The sequence below is a fragment of the Galleria mellonella genome, unplaced genomic scaffold (assembly GCF_026898425.1).
Source record: "Galleria mellonella isolate WM207_F2 unplaced genomic scaffold, CSIRO_AGI_GalMel_v1 utg132, whole genome shotgun sequence".
In the NCBI taxonomy this organism is placed as follows: Eukaryota; Metazoa; Arthropoda; class Insecta; order Lepidoptera; family Pyralidae; genus Galleria; species Galleria mellonella.
In genome coordinates, this window is record NW_026441989.1 from 399634 (window position 1) to 426961 (window position 27328).

The window sequence follows — 27328 nt, forward strand, 5'->3', positions numbered from 1 at the left end:
TTTTTTTTAGTAGTTTTCGAGTAGAACGTGAAACTGCGGTGTAAATTTCAAAATTTTCTGATGTCATGTAATTATTATAATTTTTTTCAGCCTCTTTACGATTTTTAATTGCTTCCGTACAATCTTTGTCCCACCAAGGTGGGGAGGGAATTTTCCCTGAAGCACTATTTTTAACAGGAAATAATAAATCAGCAACCTCCTTCATATTAATTATCAAGTCATTACAACATTGATGTTCATTTCCATGATAAACAATAGGTAACTCCGATATTTTATTATCTAAATATTGTTTGTAAATATTCCAGTCTACATTTGATAAATTATATTTAAGTCGAGGACTACTCTTTCGACTTGAGGGAATGGAAATTGGAAAAGAAAGAATGAGGGGAAAGTGATCGCTTCCGAAGGTAGAGGAATGAGGATACCACGACAGTGAAGAAGCTAAATCAGAAGAACATATTGAAATATCAGGAGCACTAAACCCTTCATTCGGTGCAGTTCTACGTGTCGGTACATCTGAGTTAACAATACATAAGTTGTAAGTGTCAATTATCGTCAGGAGTTTTCCACCATAAAAATTAGAAGTAGAACTGCCCCACGATTGGTGCTGAGCATTAAAATCGCCCATTACGAGAAAAGGTTTAGGTAAAATTGAAAATAATTGTTCTAGTTGTGAATATATTTGGCATGTAGGATCAGGAATATATAAAGTAACAAAACAGATACCATTTATAATTATAGCAGCTGCATTAATGCCGCTATATACAGGAAGCGAAAAAGAAGAAAAAAGAAGGGAGTTTTTGACCAATATGGCAACACCGCCATATCCGTCAGCTCTATCATCACGGAGACTTGTAAAGCCTGAAATCCTAAAAGGATATCCTGGCTTTAACCAAGTCTCTTGTAGAGCTATTATAAAAGGATTATATTTATTAATCAAATAAAATAAGTCTGATTTCTTATTTGTTATGCTACGACAGTTCCACTGAATTATTTGGACTTTGTAATCCATTGCGAGAAGTTAACAATTGAGACAATACATTGTACATGGCATCGTTGGACGGTGGTAAAGTTGTTTGTATCATTTTTGATTGCGATAACACTTTAATAAGCATGAGAATAATATCAATGATGGATTGATTATTGTCAATATTATTTGATGATAATGCACAACCATTAGAGGGAGCAGGAATATTATATTCCTTAACTATGGCTTCATGGGCAGAACGATCATATCCTTGTTGTATTTTTTGAGGAGAGCGTGGTTTAAGTGTAACTGTTTTTTTATATGATGATTGTATATGTGGTAATGATGATTTCTCTTTAAGGAAAGAAGATTGAAAATGAGATTTATTTGAAGGAGATGATGATGTTAATACATCTGAATATAGTTTAGAAGTTGGAGGATGAAATTTTGATGCTTCAGCATAAGAAACACAACTATGGGCCATTGTTTCTTTAATGGCTTTCTGACGTGCATATTCAGGACATTTTTTACTAATTGCTGAATGAGAACCATTACACAAGATACAAGAAACATTTTCCTCATCTACTTCACATTTATCACCTGTATGATTTTGCCTGCATTTATAACACCGAGGATTTGAACGACACTGCATCTTGACATGTCCGAACCTACAGCAGTTATAGCATTGGATAGTAGGGTAAATGTACAAATCTACAGTTAATGATGTGTAAAACATAAATACTCTTTTTGGCAATATTTGTCCATCAAAAGTAATAACAATGGTTTCAGTATTAATAAAACTTGGTTGTCCTTCATTAATTGTCTTTTTCTTTATTCTTCTGGTTTTTAGAATTTTCCCACAACCTATCGGTACTGATATATTTTGGATTACTTCCTCTTCTGTCCAATCTTTAGGAATACCCCTCACAATTCCCATACGGGTTACATGGAAAGAAGGTATAAATGCCTTAAAATTATGTGTTTCTAAGTTACTATTATTTAAAAATGCATTTGCATTTTCAAAATTTGAGAAAGAAAGCGATAAACGGTTTCTTCCTATTCTTTTGAGGCTACCATTCACTATATTATTTATCTTATTAGTGTGTAAAAAGCGACCAAATGCAATAGGATGTAATGTAGTGTTATCATTAGGATGTGTTTCATTTTTTTGTACATGAACGACATAAGGTGCTATATCCTCGGCATTGTACAAAGTTCTGCTTAAAGTACTGGGTGGAGAAGCAGGTTTAACAGACTCGGTATTGTTTACAACTGGGATTGATACTTGAGTTTGATTCTCATCTTCAATACATTGACAATCACTATCTTTAATTTTAGATTCAAGACCCTTGGTGTGCCTCCTTCGTTTTTTATTGCAATGTTTGCAAATGCGACGTTCACCACGTACTCGCTTACGTTTAGAACTTGCAACGCTAGAACCATCTGTGTCCATACTAGATTCACCCAATATATCAAAACTATTATTGAATGGAATAGTTATATTTGCAGACACCTGGGGAGTTGTCCCCCCAGGGTCTATAGGTGGATCCATAATGTTAATATAGGTAATTTACTTACCAATATTTACAGCAACAAACACTATTACTACAAAATATACAATTAAATATACAATCTAATACACAATATATAAAAAAGACTAATCCTTATATAAATAAAAATAAAATTAATTTAAAGAAGATCAAAAAACACTCCCGCTTTTTTAAACGTTTCCCGCGCTTTTTTCTACAGACTACTTAACTATAGTCTGCGGCAGAAGCAGTGTGGCCATCTCATTAATAGCGAATCTACCAAAATTTGCCAGAATTGCTGTGAAAAATGCCCAATAAAATCCAAATATCCATTTTCTTGTAGGCAACAAGGAAATGGAAAAAAAATACACAAGAAATTTAATAAAATTTCTTTAATCAACAAAATAATTTACTTTACATATCAATATTTGCCTGGAGGCAAATAATTTTCGTCTCTATTTTTCAAGTACATACAATTTGGAGACATCTTTTTTATTATGTTTTTGATTAGTTTAAAGGAAACAAAGTCTTCGTGTTCCTTTATACCCTCTTTTGTGGTAATTATAGCTAAAACATGTTGGTTTAGGAACCTATTCTTTGTTTTTGTTTTGTTTAGATTCACCTGAGAGAATATTCTTTCGTACGAAACGTTTGACATGGGCAAACATAATAAAGCTTTCGCAAAATATATAATATTTACTTTGATAAAACTTTGTATTACTATTCGCGGCCTGGATTTTTTTCCAATCGCTTCCCAAAATTTATCTACACTCAAAATCGTATTGGTGATACTACTTTCACTTATTCTAACAAATCTTTTATACTTTTATCAAATTTTATTTGTTGAAGTTCGTCATCAACTTTTTGAATGTTGTGTTCGTCTACTATGTTGGGAAAATTAATCGCAACGTTTAAAGTTGACACAAAATCTTTGTAAACCACATGCTATGGATCCAAGAATTGTAATCCTTTCGTTTTTTTTAATGGGTGAAAATGGAATGTTAACCCCCCCCCCCCCCGCCCCCCGGCCCCTGCGCTAACGGGATACGCTGGCGCGGCAAAAGTGAAGGGTGATCGATGAAAATGAAAACAGGCTAGTTAGCCCATCATGATGAATTCATCAAGAATTAACCATGATAGTTTTTGGGGGGAAAGGGGTTATTAGTAATGGAGACTGAGAATCCCATTGCTAGCAATATATCCAACCAGGTCGACCTCCTCGCGGTTCCCCTGGAAACTATCATGGTTAATTCCTTAGAGAGGACTTAGCACTATATATCTTTGATAATGACATTATAGCCGCTGTATCCTCCATGCAAATTTCCCTTGAATCTTTAAATACATAACTGGAATTTCATGATTTAAAACTATCCGCAGCCAAAAGTGCCGTAGTTGTGTTCTCGAAAAAACGCTCTATTCCTGAACCCTTCTTGGATGTTGAGTAATGTAGAGAGTGGAGGGAAGTATCTGATTATGGATCGAATTCAATCCGTGATACGTAGACGAGATAATGAGAATTATCAGCATGAGAGTATTTTAAACGATACACAACTTGTTTTAAAACTTTGGTGGAGGATGAATTTTCTGAAGGTATCTCTAATGTTCTTTTCCTAACAGAAGTTTCAAAAATCAGAGGGCACTGTTAAGACAAGTGAGTATTTAAATAAATCAGGGAATGTATCAAACGGTATATCAGGTGGCTCGCTGCCACTAATACAGTACAAACACAAAACACCAAAAAGATGAAAAGATATCAGAAAATAAATAATATCAATTTAGATTCTCACTGACGTACACGCTCTTTTCCAATTCCATTAACAGAAACCTTCCTCCTACAAAAATGTCATTCCAACAACCATATTCTAGCTGTCGTAAGCGTCTTGTTGTTGTTAATGTTCTCTGTTTGCTCATTATAATATCATAAGAAGAAAAGAAGCAGTCATATAATTACCTATTTTTATTTTATTTATTCCTTCTATTCTAATTTGTTCTTAGATTAAGGTATTCCGTCTTTTTTTTTTATCGTGTCTTTGATTTTACTAGAGCGTTTACGGAGCCCATTTTACTCATTATATATTACTCTGTTATTTGTATGTTCTCTTTGATTGATTGGTCTTTTCGAAGAATGTAGTATATAAGTTGCGATTAAATTAGATTTCTTTAATATTATCTTCTTAAATCTCGTCTTATCTTGTGATGAAAGAACAATAAATTCGTGGCTTTTTAATACTTTAAAATACATATTTAAACTAACTTATTTTAATCATGAAAGTCGATAAATCAACTTGTTTATCATTGCTTGAGTTCTGAAATGAACCATAACTAGTCGACCAATGTTGACTAGTAGACAGTGTATTTGCTTAGTTCTTGTTTTATGGGATATTGATATATTGTTCCTCGTTATGTTTATAATTAATGTTGTGTAAAAACAGTTCAATGTTTATTCATTCTTAAAAATTATTGCATTCAATTTCGGGACTTCTTCGTCACGTCACGTTCCAGTGGAAATCTGTCAAGATCACGCACATTGATTATGTAGATCGGGGTTTGTTATCACCAAATAGGTACTTCTGGACATAAAAATTGAGGTAAGCAAGTTTGTACCTAACTATTATTTTGTTGGATATTATATTGATCTGTATTTTACTTTTAATTCGTGAATTATGAATAATATCAAGTAAATTTATTAAGTTATTAATGTCGTAATCCTTGCCCAGAATAATTTGTGGAAGTAAATGTTAAAAATGGATGTAAAAATCTTACATACTACACATAAATATAAATTTTCTAGTTAGCTTCTTAGTTTTTACATTCACATAAAATTTCATATGTGGAATTTCTGCAGTTACATTAAAAACATATTTTATACTTGTCTCACTGTATGCTCTAATTTCTAGTCTCACATCTGTAACCTTAATCTTTACAGTTATCATTATTATTAAATAAAGATAAATGTGCTCATGATTGTAATTCCTGATGAATTAGTAAGGTTTTGACTAGTGCTGTTAGTTTCAAATTAATTTTTTTTCTTATAATGCCTCCATAAAGATAAGTACAGGCTAAGCCCAAGAGAGAGAGAGAGAGAGAGAGAATACAAGCCACTTATATTCTAACAAATTTTCAAAATTAACACACCTTTCTATTGTTTACTGTAGCTTTCTTTTCCATGGCTCCCCTTTATAATCCCAGTTTTAAAATTTCTTTAATTAATAATTTAATTCCTAACTCCTGAAACCAGAACTAAAAGATAAAAGGGGATAATAGAATTTTGATTTCATTAGATAGTTAATAATGTGCCTTTTATATAATACTAGTGACCCACCCCGACTTTGTATGAGTGTAATGTTTGTTTATGTAACTTTTAAATTGTTCGACATTTTGGTAAGGCTGATATCTTGGTCTGTGTAAAAGTACTGCACTAATATTCTCTAGGATTTTTAAATGAATAACCTATTTAGCATTTTCATTTGTCTATGTTTATATAGTTTTATTAGTTGGATGGTTCATGTCCATGGGTGATGATTACCACTTTCTATCAGGTGGGCTGTCAGCTTGTTTGCCATTCCAAGTTGTAAAAAAAAGAAAAATAACCTAAAATTAAACTTTTATCTCTGTGAAATTTCCATTTTAAATTAGCTATTTGTGTTAGTAAATGTAGCCTATAGCACTCAGAGATAATATACTAATAATGAAAGAATTTTCAAAATCAGATCAGTACCAAAACATCTAGTGGGTTTGAATTTTCAAGGTTTTCATTCACAGGTTTAAAGTTTAGTTTACATATAATTATGCTTATATGCCATGCGGTCCCGGCATACAATGGACCACCTCCTGTGGGTGTCCTAAGAGGCAACTAAAAGAACTTAATGAGCAAATAGCAGCAAAGTCCCTCTTAAAATCAACATCAAAGCCTAATCGCGGTTACCAATCTGCCTGCCAAGCATGCCAACTATTGGCAAAGCCCTCTCCCCCTCCCGTAGGGGAATGCCTATGTATAGCAGTAGTCAATTAAAGGCAGAAATCTCCAGTCAAGTTACTTTAATGAAACAAACTTTTCTTATTCAACTTTGATTTTAGGACCTTGAAAGGAAGTTTTAAATCAGTAAAACATATTGTGCTTACAATTTTTTATTTTACTTCTTTTCAAATAAAGAAATTAATATTACTGAAATTACTATTGCAGGCAATACAAAATGGAAACGGTATCTCAAGCAGTGCCAGAAGATAGTTCAGGTGCCAACCCCAGCAGTGTTAAGAGTGACGACAGTAGTCCACGTAACGAAGGAGGTCGTGGTTCACCACCACCAAATTGTGCAATATGCCTCGGCACTTGTAAAAACAAATCATTTACTGATTCCTGCCTTCATCAGTTCTGTTTCAAGTGTCTTTTAACTTGGAGTAAAGTAAGTTTATTTTATACTTTATTAACTCTAAAATCCTTTTGATGAAAATGACATTATCTTTTAAAAGAAATTTATATGTATTAGATAAACATGCTTACTTGAAATTTATACCAGTGAAATGAATGTTTAACAACAATATTCATACAAAAGTTAATAGACTAGGTCATATAGTATAAAGTCACTAGTGAAGATAAGACAGAATTGAAGTTTACATAACATAATATTAATATGACCTTGGAAGAAATTTTTATTGCTTTTGTTAGTTTTCAAATTCCCTTCTTGATTCAGCCTTCGGAAGTGTGTTAGATTGACACGTGGTTGCATTATTTGACTGTTTTAAACTTCTAGTTGTGCTGAGATTTTGTGCTTTTGTTCTGATTTGTGTTGTGTTCGTTCATTGTTGGGGGGTAAGTATTTATTTATATATATGTGACCTATCTCCATTGTAAATATGATGGAGATGGGTGCGGATGATAACCTCCCAGATGGTGGAGACCTTACTGATAGTCACATGGAAAACCCAAGCGACAGATAACTAAAACTTGAATAGTGACGATAACAAAAAATCAAACCCTCCATCGGTCTCTATCCAGCTATGTATATTTTGCCAGGATTCGAGAATGATACGCATTATAAATACAAAGTTACAGAATCTGCTCCCTACCCTGTACATGTGAATAGAATAGAACCTGATATGGTTAACCTGCAGGTTACTCTACTCGTCTCCTCAAATTCGTCCCTTTTCTCCATAAAAACGTTATAGTCACACTACAATCTTTATAATCTATCAGTATCTAATATATCTAAAATACCTTCTGTATCCCAAAAAATAGTCGCCATGACCTTTCCGGCCGATTGTGACACTTAAACTTCTTCGGAGGAGTTGTGCCTTTTTTATGCCACTGCATCGACTCTTGCTTCGACTCAATTTCATAGTGGTGAATCCAGGTTTCATCTCCAGTAACAGTTCGAGCCATAACTTCTTCCCTACTCTCTCCACAGAGCTTCAAAAACTGGCGAGAACACTCAACACGCTTACTTTTTTGAAGTAGCGTGAGCATTCTTAAAACCCATTCTGCACTGACTTTAGTCATGCCAAGATGATGATGTAGAATATTTAAAATACTTGTTTCGGATACTCCAACCATTGCTGCAAGCTGCTTCTTCTTCAACCGGGTATCTTCTAATACAAGTTTTTCTACTTATGCGACAATTTCCAGTGTGGTGGCCTCAATTGACCGTCCGGAGCGGGGGTCATTCAATAGACTCTCTACCTTGTTTAAAAAGACCATGCCACTTGTAAACTATGGTTTTACCAGGAGCAGAGTCCGCGTAAACAGCGAACAGCTCTTGATAAATCGTCTGAGCGGATTTTCCTTGCTTGTTGAGGAACTTAATAACAGTGCAGTGTTTAATTTTCTCCATACTCGCCGATTTCTTCTCGATTCACTTGTTTGCAGATCGATAACTCAAAAGTTAATAACCCGATTTGGTTCAAACTTGGTATATATACTCTTAATGAGGTGCTTAATAAGTGACTACATGGACGAGTAAACCAACCCCCACCAACCCCGCCATTCTGCGAACTTTTTGACCTCCCTTCGTATATTTTAATGGCGAAATAATGAAGATTAAGGACAAAGTAAAATTTTAGACTAATAGGCCTTCATCATCTTTCCTACATATCTGAAAAGTATGAAAGCGGCATTAATGTGTTAAAAACCCTTTTTGGAGTCCGTTAGGGCTCACACCCCTATAGCCAAAAACTTTTTACGATGCCATAATTTGGAGTCAATTTGATAATCAAATTAACTCCTAATTGTTGGTTGGTTGTTTTCTTTTAGAGCCATTACTTTTGCTTTTGCAAAGTTTGACAGACTTCAAGCTTAGATAGCTTTATTATCCTAGGTACAATGTAGTCTTCTCCAACCAATGCAGTCTAAGTAGAGTGTGTTGTCCCCCCTTTACATCTCCGTAGACAATTCCTCTCCGATCGATTTTTCCTTAACATCGCACAGTACAGGACTCATCCTTTACTCCCTGTACTAGAATCCATATCCAATTTAATTCCTTCCTCTTCATATTGATCACATAAGGCCCCACCCCCACTCCTTAACAGCTTTCAGAAACTTAAAAATTCGAATACTTTAATAGTTAAAATGCATCGACATCCTCTTTTTTAATCTAACTTCGACTCTTTCCCATATCCCAGCTCAATATCCCATCATCATATCAGGATTATTTTAAATTTTAGTATACAGAAACATTCCCTTACAACCAATCAGGAATTTAATAAAATTGTTGAAGAACATTTTAAAGAATGGACACTTTGTCACAGATGCTGTCATTGTATGACCTGTTACCCTATGATATACCCCGTCCTATCAATATTCTATATTTTTAAATATTAGTCCACTCTCCGTTTGTCAAAATACTGGCAAAATTTTTGTCCTAAATAATTTGAAATTAAAGTAGACTTCCTAAAGTCGCATTGGCCTTTTTTGTTGTCGCTCTTACAGATGTTGTCCCTTGGTTATTAATTTTACCCGTACGGACACTTGCTTATTTGTTTTAAAACTCATGTATTGTATTCGTTTTTAGCCTACAATTTCAACACCAAGTGACATTGTTCAATATCGGTCAGATTCAAGAACCACAGAAATAAGAATATTTCACCATGTCTCAACCATGACGTTGGCAGAATCACCAATCGAAATTGGTGGCAGCTATTTAAATTGAAAAAAGGAGAAATTCCCTTTAACTAGGTACATTATGAAATTACCACTATATATTTACTGATATTTTAATAAACCATTGTTGCAGGTCAAAGCAGAATGTCCACTTTGTAAACAAAATTTTAAATCCATTATTCACAATGTACGTTCCAATCATCAGTATGAGGAATATATGGTGGAACAGCGGGAAACAGAGGAAACAATTGAGAGATTGGACAATGACGGCTCTTATACGAGGAGGTTCCGATACAGGTAACTAATTACATATACATTACACTTATCCAATACTTTGATACAAAATACTCGGTGTGCCCCAAATTTCATGATAATTGGTAGTTAAGTTATTAAGCCTCCAGAAGGTAATAAACAAACTCATTTTCATTTTATGTTTATATTTAAATTTACTTGAAACTTTATTTCTCGTTATCGGGATATGTTCATTAACAGGAAAATATCTCGAGCCCATATTAGTATGGGTATACCAAATTTCATAGTAGTTGTTTAAACCGTTAAGCCCAAAAAATTGTATAGACCTGTTTACATCTTATTGTAATGTGTGCGCAGGACGACGTTGACGCTTCCGCGACACGAGTCCATCACTATCCGGGAGCTGCTGACGCAGTACCCGTTGACGGCGGAACTATTCCCGCCACCGGCGCCAGCGCCCCGCCGTCGCCCTTCGCCGGCCTCCTTCCGCCGCACAGTGTACCGCCACCGCTTATGGGCGCGTCCGCTACCTGACTTCACCGGCCGCTTCAGGGACTGTACGCCGGAATTCTACAGGTACTCGTAATTAAAAATGCATTTTCAAATCTGAAATTGATGTTTTTAATTCTGCGTTTTTAGATATATTTTATTTACTTATTTTTTTTCTAATATTTCAGATATAATGATACGCAAATGCATCGGTTAGTGCCTTGGCTCAACAGAGAACTTCATTATTTATTGAATGAAAATGTAGGACACATATCATATGTAATTTCTCGTATCTTGGAATTACTTCCACGGTACCATATTACATCACCAGAATTCAGAGAAGCTGTACAAGTGTATTTCAGGGATCGGACTGAGCATTTCCTTCATGAACTATATTGTTTCGCTTCTACCCCTTATGATATGACTGGTTATGATAGATATGTACAATACACTACTGACACTAGAATATCAACAATGGTTAATGAAGTTATTTCAAGTTCAGAGTCAGAAGGAAGTGTCGACTCTGACATAGTAATGGTATCCAGTTCTGAACCAGCAGAACCTCCTCCAGGACCTTCTAGAGTGCCCAGTGTTTCGAGAATACCGGGGCCATCTAGGCTACAGGCATCCTCCAGAATAATGGGTCCTTCCAGAGCGCCAGAACCTGTATATCCACAAAATTACATTTCTGAGCCTACAACAAATAATAATGTTATAACTATCGAAAGTATATCACACTCAGACACTGATGATGATTCTTCCGAAGTTATGGTTGTGGGTTACATAAAACCACCCCAGGATAGAACACCTGAGGTGGTGGACTTACTCGGTTCAGATAGTGATGTTATTTTACAAGATACTGTGCCATCGGAACCAACAGCAAACACTCAAGAAGCTCAAGAAAATCGGCCTACACCATCAGTAAAATTAACTTTAAAACGTCACATAATGTACGAGAACGACGACTCGGACAGTGACGAGAGTGTGAATCGATCGTCGGCCGTACGCCGTCGCCGCCGCCAGCGCTCCAACGACACCGCCACCACCAGCGACACCTGCCGCACCACGCCTTCCCCCGCTAGTGAGTGGCAACCGACATCCGAGTCACTCACCTCGCTGTCGTCCTGTACATCGTTGATGAGCCCATCCACCGATGCCACATCCACTAGCGACAACTATAATGATTCTTCTACTGATAGTGATACATCCTCTTCTAGCAGTAAAAGAAACAAAATTCTGAAGCGAAAAACTAAAAGAAAATCTTGTAAAGAATGTATTAGTACAGGGAAAGACAAGAAGAGAAGTAAAACAAAACGCACATCACGGACTCATCACAAAGATAAGCAATCTATTAAGTTAGAAAAGGATAAACCTAGGAAACGTAAATCACATTCTAGTAAAACTGGTAAATCATCAAAAAAGAATGAATCTTCTAATGCACCAGTTACGACTTCTATAGATACAGACCAACCTAGTACTAGTGGAATCTCCAGTAATCACAAACACAGGTCTAGAAGAGAGCGTAATCGACGGCCGACAAACTATGAGAGCAAAAGACTGAAAAGTGTTGTTAATGTTATGTACAATAAAAATAATGGTGAATCAAGTGGAACATGTAAGGTTTTAAATAGTGCCGTAACAAATTCAAATCCTAATACATTACCTGAAAAAGGTTTGGTTGAAGAAGAAACTTCCTCAGTTATAAACTTTATGAAAAATAACGAAGATTCTGATTCAGAAGATAATCTTCCGCTGAATTTGACTGTACAGAAAACATCTTAATGATGGACTTTAGTCAATGACAATGCAAATAATGTGATAAAGTAATTTTTTTATTTCTTTCCCTTTATCAAAGATGTTGTTTTATCAAATTTAGTTTGCAATTTGTGTTTGGAAAAATATAGTTACAGTCAATCTGTATATTTGTACATTTGTATGTTACTTGAATTAGATTCAGAGACTGGATTTTAAGATAGTGTATGAGTAATGTAACTCACTGTACATGCCTACTTACACACAACCGAATAGTGTTTTGTTTATTTTATAAAACTTTAATTTGGACTATTGGTAAATAATTTATTTATAATAAGTGCATAATCTCTATTCTTCAAACTACAATTCACTGGTATATATCAGTGTACTTTATATATTTGGTATATACTTTAATACAAATCAAATTATATCTTGTAACTTTGTTGTTTATAATATTGTTTGAAATACGGATATTTGAATGAAATATAGTAAATGTACATGTAACTGTGATGTAAAATTAAATTGGTTCAGTGAAGTCACTGATATAAATAGAGAATTTTCAATACTTGACATATGTATTTGATTCAACCAAAATTTAAGTTCCTAGCAAATGAACATTATTTTTTTGTAGGAATTATTGGAAACCATGCCGTATCCGAATCACATGCATTAAGTAAAACCATTGTAACATTAAAAAAAAAATGTACATAGCCAATGTGAATTTTAAGAGTTCACATATTTTATTTGCTATTATCAGATGACTGCACCTTTTTTATGTTGCATTTAAGGGTAACGACTTACTACTATAACAGGATTATAAATTATAGTATTAGATATAAACGTTACGAACATTTGGTAGCATATTTAATTATTTTGAAAACTCATGCCAAATAATATTTTCGTTCGCTTTTGTCATGTGAGTGCTTACAGAAGTCGAACGAGGATATAAATCCAACATACGAATGAGGTGCAGCTCTATAATTATATATAATTGATACTATAATTTGCCATTACATTGATTCCACAGTGCTGTATAGATTTACAATAAATAAATCAATTTTATCTCACTCTTTATTATGCGCAACCTAATCTAACCTAAACCTTTGCCACACATTCGAGAGTATAGTAGGTACTTATGTAGCTTTATTTCCGCCCTACTTATGCCTAATATGTTTTAATTTATTATAACACAGGAGGCAAACAAGCGTACGGCTCACCTGATGGTGACTACCGCCGCCCATGATGACAATCTATAAATGCCTGATAGAAAGCGTGAATTGGTGGAGACAAAAAAAAATATAATAAATAAAATAATAAAAACAGATTTTTTGTAAAAAATAATAAAATAAGCCAATTAAAAAATATAATAATAATAGGTGTTTATAACACGAGCATAACATTAATACTGGACAACAAGTACGGTATACTAAGTCTATAAGACAAAATAACACATCTAAATGATAACTAATACATCTGAAAGCATATATATATATCACAAAGCATAACACTTTAATATTATAAATAAGGAAGTACATAAATATCACAATATAAATATTTACTCATAATACATATGTAGCATGGTCCTGGCATAGAATAGGCTGCCCTTTCCTATCCTGTGGATGTCGTAAGGGGCGACTAACGGAAGGCGAGGGATGGGAAAGGCCCCAAAAAAATTAGACAGAATCGCTTTGACGAAGTCACTCAATTATTCTGGACTTATGCCCTATCTTACAGCGGTTGCCGATCCGCCTGCCAAGCGTGGCAACTACTGGTAACCCTCCCCCCCCCCTCTACACACACACACACACACACACACCCAAGGGGGAAGCTTATGTTCAGTAATAGTATCAGTAATCAGATAGTTAAAAGCTGATATGACAATGATGATGAATACATACATATATAAATACACAATCAAAGATATACAAATAAACATATATACAAAAAAACTAAAGTAACGCGTATGCAGAATATCCCCAGATTGTCTTGAAGAGGACATTCGCATTTTTATTCCGAATGACTATGGAAAAATAATTTGGCAATACTGTTATTGTCTGTCTTCCGTGTTTGTGGGGTTATGTGCCCAGCGAGAGTGATAAAAAGTTGTAAGTGTCGTAAAAACAGTAACAGTAAAATATACTAAGAAAATACGTTACTAGCGTCTATGTCCGTAAAAACTAAAATGAAGATCATCAACTACATCATCAGTATAATTGGTACATCATGGTTAGTACGTGAAATCATGTCGAACGACGAAATTAATAACGTGAAAAAAGTCTCAAGTGAAGAATCGTTTGCAATATGGAAAGTCACAACGAAGATATTATTAATGACAAACAATTAATGGGAAAATAAAATGCAAGTAACAAAGCAATGGAAAAATTATAAAAAAAAATATAGATATCCATAGTGTCGTATGTATGTATGCGTATACGGCTCTATCCTAAATATCGATATCGAATGCGTTATAAAAAACCTAGCTAATTCATAATACAGAATTTTTGAATTTTCCAAAAAAACAGCTACATAAGCAATGCAAATTCACTTTAGTGTATTAAACAATAATGGAAACTATTGTTATTAAAAAACGTACGTACGCACCTCGCCTTACCCGTGTGAGTGGTACGTCACTCTTCCCTGACGCATGCCCCGCTCTCCCTTCGCCAATGTCTGCTCAAACGCTCGACGCTTAGTCAGTCGCTTCTCGGAGCTCCTAACCGCGATACGTGCGCATACTTTCTCGCCAACCGCGTCATTTAGTGCAAGTAATCGTGAAGTGAAGAAGTAATTCTTAAAAGCATGGACCTGCCTCAACACTCCAACCGGTAAGTCCATATTCCATAATACTATATATGCATATAAGAGAAATAGTTCTATTTGTAATTTTAATATTATTACAATTACATGTCACTATATACACTATGTTTAACTGATTTAAGATTTTCTGTCTTAAATCAGTTAAACATATTGTGCCCACAATTGCTTATTTTTCTTATATAATACAAGATGTTCAAGCTTGAGAACAGGCAGTTTCTTTTATTATTCTCATCTATATTAATATCTTTATTTTATTTTTTCTTTTCAAATTAGAATATTAATATTACTAAAATTACTATCGCAGGCAACACAAAATAGAGACTGTATCTGAAGCAATGCCAGAAGACAGTTCAGATGCCAAACCTAGCAGTGTTAAGAGTGGTTCATCATCATCAAATTGCCCAATATGTCTGGGCACTTGTGAACACAAATCATTTACTGATTCCTGCCTTCATCAGTTCTGTTTTAAGTGTATTTTCACTTGGAGTAAAGTAAGTTTATATTTTATTAACTCTAAAACTTTTTTGATGACATTATCTTTTATAAGAAATTTATATATATTAGATAAACATGCCTACATGAAATATGTATATACCAGTGAAATGAAAGTTTAACAACATAATCTTCATACAAAAGTTAATAGACTAGATATAAAGTCACTATTGAAGATAAAACAGAATTGAAGTTTACATTACATAATATTGCTATGACCTTGGCAGAAAATTTTATCGGTTTTTGTCAGTTTTCCCTTCTTTACATAGGTACATTATGAAATTACCACTATTTGTTTACTGATATTTTAATAAACCATTGTTGCAGGTCAAAACAGAATGTCCACTTTGTAAACAAAATTTTAAATCCATTATCCACAATGTAATCTCCAGTCGTCGGTATGAGCGATATATGGTGGAACAGCGGGAAGAAGAGGAGACAATTGAGAGACTGGACAATGACGGTCCTTATATGAGGAAGTTCACATACATGTAAGTAATTACATATACATTACACTTATCCAATACTTTAATACAAAATACTCGGTGTGCCCCAAATTTCATGATAATTGGTAGTTAAGCTATTAAGCCTCCAGAAGGTAACAAACAAACATATTTAAATTTACCTGAATCTTATTTCGCGTTACCGGGATATGTTAATTAACAGGAAAGTATCTCGAGCCCGTATTAGTATGGGTGTATTAAATTTCATAGTAGTCGATTAATCCGTTAACCCCAAAAAATTGTATACAGTATATAAAATGTAAACAGGTCGTTTACATTTTATTGTAATGTGTGCGCAGGACGACGTTGACGCTTTCGCGACATGAGGGCATCACTGTCCGGGATATTCTGGCGCAGTGCATGATGGCGGCGGAACTGTACCCGCCGCCGGCGCCGGAGTCGGGATCAGCGTCGGCGCCCCACCGTCGACCTCCGCTACCCATCTTCGACATAACTATCGAAAAAATGTTACAATCAAACACTGATGATGATGATGATTCCTCCGAACCCAAGTATAGAACGCGTGAGGTAGTGGACTTAGACATAGTGGTGGACGGTGACGTTATTGGACAAGATACTGTGCCATCGGAAATAACAGCAAACACTCGAGATGCTCAAAAAAATCGGCCTAAGCCATCAGTAAAGTTAACTTCGAAACGTCGCATAATATACGAGAGCGATGACTCGGACAGCGACGAAAGTGTGATCCGACCGCCGGCCGTGCGCCGTCGCCGTCGCCTGCTCTCTGACGACTCCACCACCACCAGCGACACCTGCCGCACCACGGCCTGTATATCATTGATGAGCCCATCCACCGATGCCACATCCACTAGCGACAACTATAATGATTCTTCTAGTGACAGTGATACATCGTCTTCTAGCAGTAAAAGAAACAAAATGCTGAAACGAAAAACTAAATGAAAACCTTATAAAGTATTGGTACAGGGAAAGACGAGAAGAGGAGTAAAACAAAACGCACCACATCACGGATCCATTGCAAAGATGAGCAGCATATCCAATAATCACAAACACAGGCCTAGAAGAGAGCGCAATCGACGGCCGACAAGATGTGAGAGCAAAATACTGAAAAATGTCGTTAATGTTGTGTACAATAAAAACAATGGTGAATCAAGTTCAAATGAAACATGTAAGGTTATAAATAGTGCCATAACAAATTCGAATCTTTATACATTACCTGAAAAAGGTTTAGCTGAAGAAAAACCTTCCTCAGTTATAAACTGATGATGAGAAGTAACATAGATTCCGATTTAAAAGATATAATCTTCTGCTGAATTTGATTGTACAGAAAACATCTTAATGGTGGATTTTAGTCAATGGCAATGCAAACAATGTGATAAAGTATTTTTTTTTTTATTTCTTTCCCTTTAGGTTTATCAATGATGTTGTTTTATCAAATTTAGTTTGCAGTTTGTGTTTGCACTTTAATTTGGACTATTGGTAAATACTTTATTTATAATAAGTGCATAATCTCTATTCTTCAAACTACAATTCACCGGTTTATATCAGTGTACTTTATATATTTGGTATATACTTTAATACAAATCAAATTATATCTTGTAACTTCGTTATTTATAATCTTGTTTCTAATCTAGTAAATGTACATGTAACTATAATGTAAAATTAAATTGGCTCAATAAAGTCACTGATATAAATAAAGAAACTTCAATACTTGACATATGTATTTGAAACAAGTCCAAATTTCAGTTCCTGGCAAATGAACATTATTTTATTGCACAGTGCTGTATAGATTTACAATAAATAAATCAACTTTATCACACTCTTTTATTATGCGCAACCTAACCTAACCTAAACCTTTGCCACACATTCGAGAGTATAGTAGGTACTTATGAAGCTTTATTTCCGCCCTACTTATGCCTAATATTTTTTATTTTTTTATAACACAGGAGGCAAACAAGCGTTCGGCTCACCTGATGGTGACTACCGCCGCCCATGATGACAATCTATAAATGCCTGATAGAAATGGTGAATTGGTGGAGACAAAAAAAATATAATATAATATAGATATAGAGATTGAAATTATTTTACTGAAGTATTCGAATAGAATTATTTTGTTTAATTCCTTTACTATTAGTATGTGTTTACTTTTAATTTTATTACTACCAAAAGTTCCACAACCTTCCAAATTAGCCATCAATATCGTTTGGCTAATTTACTCGAAACGTGCCATTTCAAGTAAATTAGCCTAACAAGAGAATAAGAATAAATAATAAACAATATTTCTATGGTGAATTGTACTTTATTTCTCACAAGTCTATATTTAATTATACAGAACCAGACCAGTATTTGCTTCAAATCTCTAAGCCCTTACCACAATTTTTTTTTTTGACAAAATATATTATATCAATATTCAGCTTCTTGTAGGTGACCTTGTATCTAACATTTGTCAGGTTCCGTATGATACATAAGTACCGGATGATTACTAGCATCTTAGAAAAATATAATACTACCTACCCAGTCTAGTATGGCTGACTTAGTGTTTTTATACATCAGAAGGCAATGTGACATATAGGTATTAACTTCATTATACAAAATTATATAAACAAAATCAAGTCAAAACCTAGTATATAATTGTAGTATAGAACTTAGATGTAATTGTAAATAAAAAATATTTGTGATGGAAATAGTGGTAATCCAGAAATACATTACAAATACAGTAGTATTACTAAAGTACTAGATAAGTGATACTTAAAAAAAATGAATACCAAGACGCCTCCGAACGCACATAGGCCTAGCACATAATTGACGTGATATATTTCGCTCGTGGAATATTGAAAACAATCGTTCCATAACAGGCAAGTTTTTTAATATATTATACACATATAAAAATATAATGAATTCGCATGACAGTTATCTTCGCAAATTTAGTTCATTAGTGATGAATTTTAGATTCAAGTATATATATATATATATATATATATATATATATATATATATATATATATATATATATATATATATATATATATATATATATTGCTTTTTTAAATTTTGTTATATATAAACCATAATGTAAAAAATAGCCATTGACTTATTAAAATTAGACATAGTTTAGACAAAATCCAAATTCTACCACAATAATAAAAATATGTATTAATACTTTATTACTCCTGCGATCAAAATGAGATGTAGAACTGAGCCCTTCAATTCCGATATTTATGAATTTTATGAATAGTTTTTGAATGAATAGTTTTCGAGTTAGAGTACTATATGACTAACATAGCTTTAGATATTGTCAATTAAAATATTTATATGTAAATAGCACAATTCAGGCTACGGTTCACTACTCCAAAATTATACAACAAAATATGACTACCTCTTATGCCATATTAAATACAATTAGTACACTAAAATACAATTATAACTGTGCTAGTAACTAAACTGCACATATATCACTGTTTTTCAAAACTACGTCTAATTTTAGCATGACCATACTACCAATATATCAGATAGCGATAGACGTAATAAAATTAATAAACCATAGTTACTTAAAAGATATTGTAGTTCTACACTTAAAACTCACATGGTATAGCTAATTCAAACAAAACCAAAGCAAAATAAATGTCACGTGGGCGGACAGCTACCATTGTCGCTGTATAGTAAGTAGTTGAATACAAAAGCCGAACACTATTGAATGTATTAGTACCAATTACAGCAATTAGCGTGAAAAACCCTGTTTTCAATATGTTCCAGTAACAATTAGCAGTGAATCTTAATTTTATAAGGCGTATTATTTATTAGCACCAGTGCTCTAAAGATCTACTAATTGTGTTTTGTTATTTTCATATAAGCATACATAACACTATCTTATAAAACGCGTTATTGCTCCAATTACATTTAATATATGATACTGTTTAAATGTATTATTTATAATACAAAGTATAATAATCCCAACATGGCCGAAATGTGAATGGAATTTTCAATTCTTTCATACAAATCAGACAATCGCTAGTTTAGTACCTTTTAGGTTAGAAAAAACTATATTTCTATTTTGTCCGTCAATCCATGACATGTTAAATTTAACAAATTACCACTGTATGCTAGAATGTTATCCACTATCTATTAATACATAATCATGCTTTATTATCTATTTTATAGATATTACATATCTTTTAACACTAATAAGGTTTTCTTTTGCCTTTACCACTAAATACATTTTACCTCATCAGTTATTTAAACATACAATTGAAAATATTTTACTTTACAACCTATATAATTAAAATTAGCCACTGGGCATATTTATGTGATTACTTTCAATCCATTGACGTCCATTAATCGATAAATTATATTTGATTATTAAACATACAAATTATATATAACTGCGCGCGAATCATATTAATTACGTATATTAGTTACACTTATAGGCAAATTTTTTTTCTAAAATTTTTCAAATATTTTTGTAACAAAATAAAACCGCTTCGTTAACATATATTATTTAAGAATTTTTTTATAAAACACGAGCAATGAACCAGCATGTGAATAATAAAATATCGCTGCAAGTAATGCATTGTCCAGCAATGCCGCGAATACATGTTCACCCGTAAATCCCAATTCTGCCCATCAATCAAATTGTAATAATATTGCACTGTATAACATCAACGCATTGGACTAGTTGGTATTACGAGCGGGTTCGTTCAAGTCGTAAACAATAAAATATAGGATACACTTTAAAAACAATATCAAACCATAAGTTATGACGTGTTCACTTCGACCACGGTGCTCATGTGCTGTGGGTGAGGTTTAAATTCAACAGTTTCTTTCCAAACCAAATCTGAAATCCGATAAAATTCACTATTTTATTTTCAGTAAGAAAAAATATGAGTTAATATTTAAATATTATACTCGTCAATTGGAGCAAAAAATATAAAATAATTACAAAACAAAGAACTTACTCCAAATCATATTGTGCCATGTCGTCTAATAAATAAAGTCAGAGATCGACAATCAGTTTCAATTAAGAGAATATGGAATATGTCTCTCAATAATAGAAAAAGGAGTTCACTCTTGACTTACATTGTCATGTATGAACCAACACGGAACCGGGAGTAATGCTCTGAATTATTAAAATCGGTTTAGAATAGCCGAATATATCGCGTTTCATATAAATAAAAATACATGCAAGTTAAAACTGTTTAAAAGTCACAAAAGAACCACGAACATAATGGATTGTACTGTGTCGCCCATGATAATTTTTTTTTATACAACTTAGAATGGCAAACAAGCTGACGGCCCACCTGATGGAAAGTGGTAATCGTCACCTATAGATATGAGCAGTACCATGGACATAACAGAGTATACTGTTTCGCCCATGATACCCCCCATGCGTTGCCATTTCTGAGAACTCAGGTGTTATTCCTCTGTACCCAGTAAATTCACGCTTCATGTATTCCCATTCCTAAGGACTAAGGTGTTAAGCCTCTGAACCCTGTAATTTTATTGTCATATTGCCCTTCAAACAAACGCAATCATGCAAACACAAATGGAACAGAGGAACCCAAGCAGACGACTTTTGTACAACATCTCCCTCTAGTGATAGGTACATAATTTTCTATATATTTATCTACACTTGAAGTTAAACTTGATGACTGTATACGTCTGAAGTGACATACATACAATTATAGACTACCTTCTAATCTTAGTCCTTTAGGGGAATCCGAGCAGTGAATGCATAAACAGAATCTTATCTACCATTCCCTTCCCTTGTTCAAGTATTACTTTTTAGAAATTGTAGAAGATTGCAAATTATAATCTACAGTATAATGGGAACTCCTTGAATCGAAGAAGATTCATTCAAGCAAAATATTTATAATTACCATGTATATACTATAAGGCAGGACCGTAGCTAGACCTATCTTTAAGGTAGGACAAAATATTTTTTTGGTAGGGCAGAAGTTATAATTCTGTGACTTCGAAAAAGCGAATCTGTCATTTCAAATTTAAGAGGTATTGGGCATTTAAGGTAGGGCATTGCTCCTTAATGCCAACCTCCCCCCCCCCCCTCCCCCAACTACAGCCAATATGCCATAAGGTGATATAGCACTGATAATAATATATAACTTGTATACATGCAATTACCTTTCCACTGTTCAACGGGAAGATCCATATCTTCGAAGCTCTCATCGTAGGGCGTAGACTCGGGCTCGTCAGTCGGATCAGCGTACTGCGCCAAGTACTCGTGTGCGAGCGCTTCCTCCGCAGTAATGCGCCTACAATTTAACCATTTGTATTCATGTCTTCTAAATTCATTTTAATAATAAATGAAAGCTATATGGATCGTATTAGTATAGGAGGCTCAACGTTATTTGTCGTTTTTAAATCCATGTTTTTTTTTTTTGGAAAACATGTCCAGTTTCGCAGATAGTAGATAAAGACCTTTAAAAAAAAGGTAATGTTAAATATATATAAATTATATTAATGAATAAGAACAATATTAATTTCCCGATTTTTAATATAATAAAAACCCATCAAAACGCCAAAGAACATATGTAAATAAATTAATTAAATTTCTAATAAATTACAGAGTCTTACTTATCAGCATCCAACTCTAGCATACGTTCCAACAGGCTGATGGCAAGAGGATTCGCTCCGCGGAACACTTCACGAAAGTCGCGCTTCTTCATACGGGGCAGGGTCTGGATGTAGTTTCGAGCCTGGAACATAAGTTGCATTAATGCGTTACTTGCATAATGATGACAATCCTAAAGCCGTTTTGAAAAGATTGCTCTCAACAATAAGACCGCCTTACTGTACTTATACAATTGTTTCGTTACATTTGTTGATTGTCTTATTTCCTATATTGTATAATGCAAATAAAGTATACTCATTTATTCATTCATGAATCTACAATTACCGTAATCACAGTCGTGCTATTACGTAACCTATGAATCAGACAAAGCGAGTTGCAGTAACAAACACAACAACTTGTATCACATTTGCATATAGACAATTACACAAGAGCATTATTAGAAGTTTTAAACGAGGCACATTTTGGACACAACAATGTATGTAATGAATGTATCCCTAGAGATTATGAGAGAGAAAATAAAAGTAACTTCATCCTCTTACAATATTCGCCTAGCATGCATATTTTCTTAAGTTACTTATAAATTTACTAATTTAACAATATATACATGGGCAATAGGATGCTTCAATCATTAATAATAGCAATTTAGCTTGTTATTGTAGTTTCAGTTAATTGCACTAATCGTAACTATATATTATTGCATTTATTATATTGCTATATAACTGTCTGGAAAATATATAATATTTAGACCATTTATAATCTCGTTAGTTCGCTTACCTCTTCGCTAATGATTTTATCAACTGTTTCTTGTTCGGGACTCCCACACAAAAACAATATTCTCGTGAGGTGATCGATATCTGACGCACGAATGTTAAGGTTACAAGCACCAAACTTACAAAAGCCATGTAGACAGTAGAAACCAATAAGCATGTTAACGCAAAGCTGTGTTATGACTTATCTAAGTATTGTTAAAATCATAGATGTAAAACTATAAAAAAAAATATATACAAAGACATTTTCAGCTCTCAGTTGTTTGAATTATGGGTGTCCCCGTCGTTGGTGCAGGTACTGCGATTACAAAATAAGCCCTATAATTAATGAAGTCAACTTACAGACTCAGAGGAAATCTTCTGCATGAATTCCTGACTAGGCGTCCCAAGTACTTCCATGATTAGATTCAATTGATGAATATCTGTCTCGTTCATTAAGGTTGAAAGCCAATAAGGCGCCAGTTTCTAATACTACACTAGGAAGTTAGATAATAACGTGAAACGGAAACAAATATATAATAATAATAATATTCTTTAAAAAAAAACATAAGCATTTAAACTGCTAATCTAGTAAGGAGTATAAAATGAGTATAGCATGTGAAACAATAATTTTGGTTAAAACATGTAGCCCGTTTCTATTTGAAATATAAAACAGTGTAGGTAGATATAGCATGAAAAAGTAATACATCGATTTTTATAATAAACTTAAAGCATTCAACACATGAGATGAAGTACACCTTATATTTAATTTTTCCACTTTTTACAAGAAAATGATACTAATAAAATTCAAAATTGGTCAGACATAGAATTGTCTAAAATTATTGATTGATTAAGTCAATTACATTTATACATTCAAAGAAAGATATAAAGTACATTCTATGTTGAATGCTCTAAATGCCAGTATTAAAAGGATACGATCTGTGCCTGGAAATAGGGTCCTGCCAGTCAGCAGTTCAGCCATTATGCAACCAACTGACCATATATCAACAGTCTGGTTGTAATGCATCCAGTTGAGCATGATCTCAGGTGCTCTATACCACCTATAATTTGATATGTGTACTTGAAAGCAGAATATAATAACAGCACAGTAAATTATTACTAATACAGGGCATTGTTTTAAAACTTTTTGACAATATAGGTAAGTAGATTTTACTATATTACTGAAAAATACATTATCATTATTATGTATTCAGTTTTTATTCAAAAAATCTTGTAGGAACTATCACAATAATAAAAAAAAAAATTATGTATGAGTTAAATTTTTTCTCAATAATAACTTATCAGTATGCTCGATAATATCTGCATGCATCTGAATATTATATATGTTATGTACTAAGTGATAAATGGGCCATTATAAATAATGCCCGAGCATAATGAAAAATGACCATTATGAGATGACAATTTGATAATAACTATTCAAATAATTAAATTTTCCAGGCATTATACATAATGTCCATCACATGGTTCATCACTATTATTTTTATTTTTGACGTTAAACCTAAACCTAACCTAACCTAAAAAGTCATGACATCAAATTTTCGCAATCGCTGATAATTTTCTGATTTTTATGCGTCCTTTTTAACATTGCAGATTTAACTTCAGCAATCATCTTTGTATAGCTTTCATTGATAAAAAAACTGAGTATTTTGTTATTTTAGCTATATTATTTCATTCAATCTTTCATCAAATTGGCGATTCATGTCTCTCAATTTTGATATATCCATGATTAATTACTTAAACAAACACTAACAACAGTTACATCGCTGCTATACCGGTCTCTGATTGGTCAACACACAACACTCGCTTATTATCCGTCCTGTACCTCGCCTAATGTAGCTTTATTATCAAATTACACTTAAAATCAGTTGGTCTAATATAGCTGGCCATTATTCATAATGCCCAAGCATTTTGTATAATGCTCTCATTAATCACTTGGTCCATAACATATACATATATAAACATACTGATTACTATGATAATAATAATACTAATATTACAACAACATACCTTGTAGCTACATATCCAGTCATTTCAGTCTCAGTAGGCCTAGCTAAACCGAAGTCTAATATTTTTAACTCACAATCTTCATTAACAGCAATGTTTGAGGGCTTTAAGTCCTGTAATATAATAATTTTGAGACTTAACACGGTATTTAGTGTAAATCTTTATTATTAAAGTAATCAATTTTTTTCTGTTACTTATATACATGGATTTCAGAAGTAGGAATATCAGTTAAAAGGACCACTTTCAGATGGCATATCAAGATGAAACATACATCCAATTTTAAGTTAGACCTTCAGTAATACTACTGTGTATCTGCTCTAATTTGATACAATAGTTTTTGCATAATGCTGGAACAAACATACAGACAGGCAGACAAAATTTCAAAAAATTATTGTATTGGCTTCTCTTATTGCCCTAATATTATTTTTTCTTAAATATCTCCAATGACATTATCTAGTTCCAATTTTATTATTTTAATAAGATTATACTATTTATAATTTTTATTACAAATTTAATTATAAAAAAGATATCCCATTTTGGCCCTTATATTGTGAAAGCCTTTCTTATGGTTTACATAACAACAGTTGCACTCATTAAAGCATAATATCAAAGAATTACTTAATACCTCAGATATTAGTAGACTGAATCTCCAATTTGATCATGAAACCATAGTCAATCATTTCACCTAAGTTAACTAACACCACTTTTTTTAATATAAAAAGAAACAAAACAATAGTTACTGGAGGATTAAAAAAGAACCTGCTTTAATCATTTTAGCATTCTATTAATATAACCCACTGATGTAACTATACTGGTATAATAATATTTAACTATGCCACATAGTTCTAAGCTATAGTGAAGTGTGAAGATAGATCCATGAAAGGTTACCTTTTTCTATAATGAGTCTAAAGAAAATTTACATTTGCTTTTTATATTTATTATTATGATTTTTCCTTATCACACCTTTATAGATTACTTATCATAATTCACAACATAATTGCTTTAATTGATATAAATTATTTTACAGTAGATAAATTAACATACCCTATGAATAATTCCTGCAGAATGTATATACTTAAGTCCACGAAGAATCTGGTACACAAGGAACTGTACATGGTCATCAGACAATTTCTGTGTACGGATTATATTATTCAAATCAGCTCCCATTAAGTGGGTGACCAGGTACACCTGTTGGAACTCCTCTATGGTTTTTTCTGGACTAAATACATCCAGCAATCCTATTTTATAGGAAATAATTTTTGTTAAAAACATAATGCTGTAACATTATTCTGTAACATATTTCATATGAAACACAAGTGCAGTATCATAATATATATATTATTTACATATTATACTGCAAATAATACACTGATAATGTTTAAAAATACATTCATATGATTTTTTGTGACAAATAACTGTACACCCACCAATAACATTTTCATGATTCATGTGCTTCAACATGCGAAGCTCTCGGTAAGTCCTCTTAGCATGCACTGCTGACTGAAATGGCCTCGCTAATTTCTTTATTGCCACTTTTACATTATGCAGAGTGTCAACAGCGGAACTGGGAAAATGATAGACAATTTATAACCGGTCCACCCACGTAGGGGCAATGCACTGTTACAATGCAGGAACTGCAGTGAATATACAAGATTATCATTAGATTGAATTAGAATCGAAAATAAATACTGGCGCGGTGCCTGAAACAGTTTACAAATAAATACATACCAAACCTGACCGTAAGCCCCTGATCCCACAGGTGTTAACATTTGATATCTTTCAGGCACAATCCATTCTGTTTTATTAATTTCCACTTTATGAAATCGAGGCATATTGAGTTCTGTTAGGAAATCAAAAGAATGCAAATGTCAATTATTGGAATTAATACAAGCCTAATTAATTCTGTAAAAATTATGATTAAATTCTATTTTGCGTAAGCAATACTCTGACTGAACCAAACACAGATCAATTAAATAAAAAATATTTTTTTTTACAGATCAAATAATAAGCAAGCAGAGGAGTACCTACTGCCAGAACTATTCTTAATCTAAGAGGTGTTAATGGTAATAACAATGTTTAGATTGCTAGATAATATGTT

General features: G+C 33.3%; 3 protein-coding genes across 4 annotated transcripts; 2 read left to right on the forward strand and 1 right to left on the reverse strand.

Moving 5' to 3' along the window:
* Nucleotides 1-4607: 4607 nt before the first annotated feature.
* LOC113518252 (E3 ubiquitin-protein ligase Topors-like) lies at nt 4608-13144 on the forward strand. Its single transcript, XM_026903081.3, has 5 exons — nt 4608-5084; nt 6680-6899; nt 9723-9886; nt 10199-10417; nt 10519-13144. The coding sequence occupies exons 2-5, from the start codon at nt 6690-6692 to the stop codon at nt 12110-12112; spliced, it is 2187 nt and encodes a 728-aa protein (XP_026758882.1). The 5' UTR covers nt 4608-5084; nt 6680-6689; the 3' UTR covers nt 12113-13144.
* A 1419-nt stretch (nt 13145-14563) lies between these two features.
* On the forward strand, nt 14564-17344 carry LOC113518078 (uncharacterized). Its single transcript, XM_026902839.3, has 4 exons — nt 14564-14907; nt 15204-15390; nt 15719-15882; nt 16194-17344. Exons 1-4 carry the CDS (start codon nt 14882-14884, stop codon nt 16813-16815), a joined length of 999 nt encoding a protein of 332 aa, XP_026758640.2. The 5' UTR covers nt 14564-14881; the 3' UTR covers nt 16816-17344.
* An 808-nt stretch (nt 17345-18152) lies between these two features.
* On the reverse strand, nt 18153-27206 carry LOC113518077 (mitogen-activated protein kinase p38b-like). 2 transcript variants are annotated; one of them, XM_026902838.3, is made up of 9 exons: nt 26959-27206; nt 26658-26794; nt 26275-26468; nt 25234-25343; nt 24142-24266; nt 23234-23313; nt 22462-22583; nt 22009-22139; nt 18153-20704 (listed from the first exon to the last, which is right to left on the reverse strand). In XM_026902838.3, the coding sequence occupies exons 1-9, from the start codon at nt 27060-27062 to the stop codon at nt 20625-20627; spliced, it is 1083 nt and encodes a 360-aa protein (XP_026758639.1). In that variant the 5' UTR covers nt 27063-27206; the 3' UTR covers nt 18153-20624. The 2 variants fall into 2 exon arrangements, with proteins under 2 accessions (XP_026758639.1, XP_026758638.1); XM_026902837.3 differs by lacking the exon at nt 23234-23313 and adding an exon at nt 23569-23648 and having other exon boundaries at nt 26959-27204.
* Nucleotides 27207-27328: the final 122 nt, after the last annotated feature.

Excerpts from the sequence above, each read along its gene's own strand:
- LOC113518252 (XM_026903081.3), top strand. The coding sequence starts at position 6,690 with ATGGAAACGGTATCTCAAGCAGTGCCAGAAGATAGTTCAGGTGCCAAC. Across the intron at positions 6,900-9,722 it reads GTCTTTTAACTTGGAGTAAA|GTCAAAGCAGAATGTCCACT; the intron begins GTAAGTTTATTT and ends CCATTGTTGCAG. Across the intron at positions 9,887-10,198 it reads ACGAGGAGGTTCCGATACAG|GACGACGTTGACGCTTCCGC; the intron begins GTAACTAATTAC and ends ATGTGTGCGCAG.
- LOC113518077 (XM_026902838.3), bottom strand. The coding sequence starts at position 27,062 with ATGCCTCGATTTCATAAAGTGGAAATTAATAAAACAGAATGGATTGTG. Across the intron at positions 26,795-26,958 it reads GGGGCTTACGGTCAGGTTTG|TTCCGCTGTTGACACTCTGC; the intron begins GTATGTATTTAT and ends TCATTTTCCCAG. Across the intron at positions 20,705-22,008 it reads TCCCGTTGAACAGTGGAAAG|ATTTGGTTTGGAAAGAAACT; the intron begins GTAATTGCATGT and ends ATCGGATTTCAG.
- LOC113518078 (XM_026902839.3), top strand. The coding sequence starts at position 14,882 with ATGGACCTGCCTCAACACTCCAACCG. Across the intron at positions 14,908-15,203 it reads CTGCCTCAACACTCCAACCG|GCAACACAAAATAGAGACTG; the intron begins GTAAGTCCATAT and ends TTACTATCGCAG. Across the intron at positions 15,883-16,193 it reads ATGAGGAAGTTCACATACAT|GACGACGTTGACGCTTTCGC; the intron begins GTAAGTAATTAC and ends ATGTGTGCGCAG.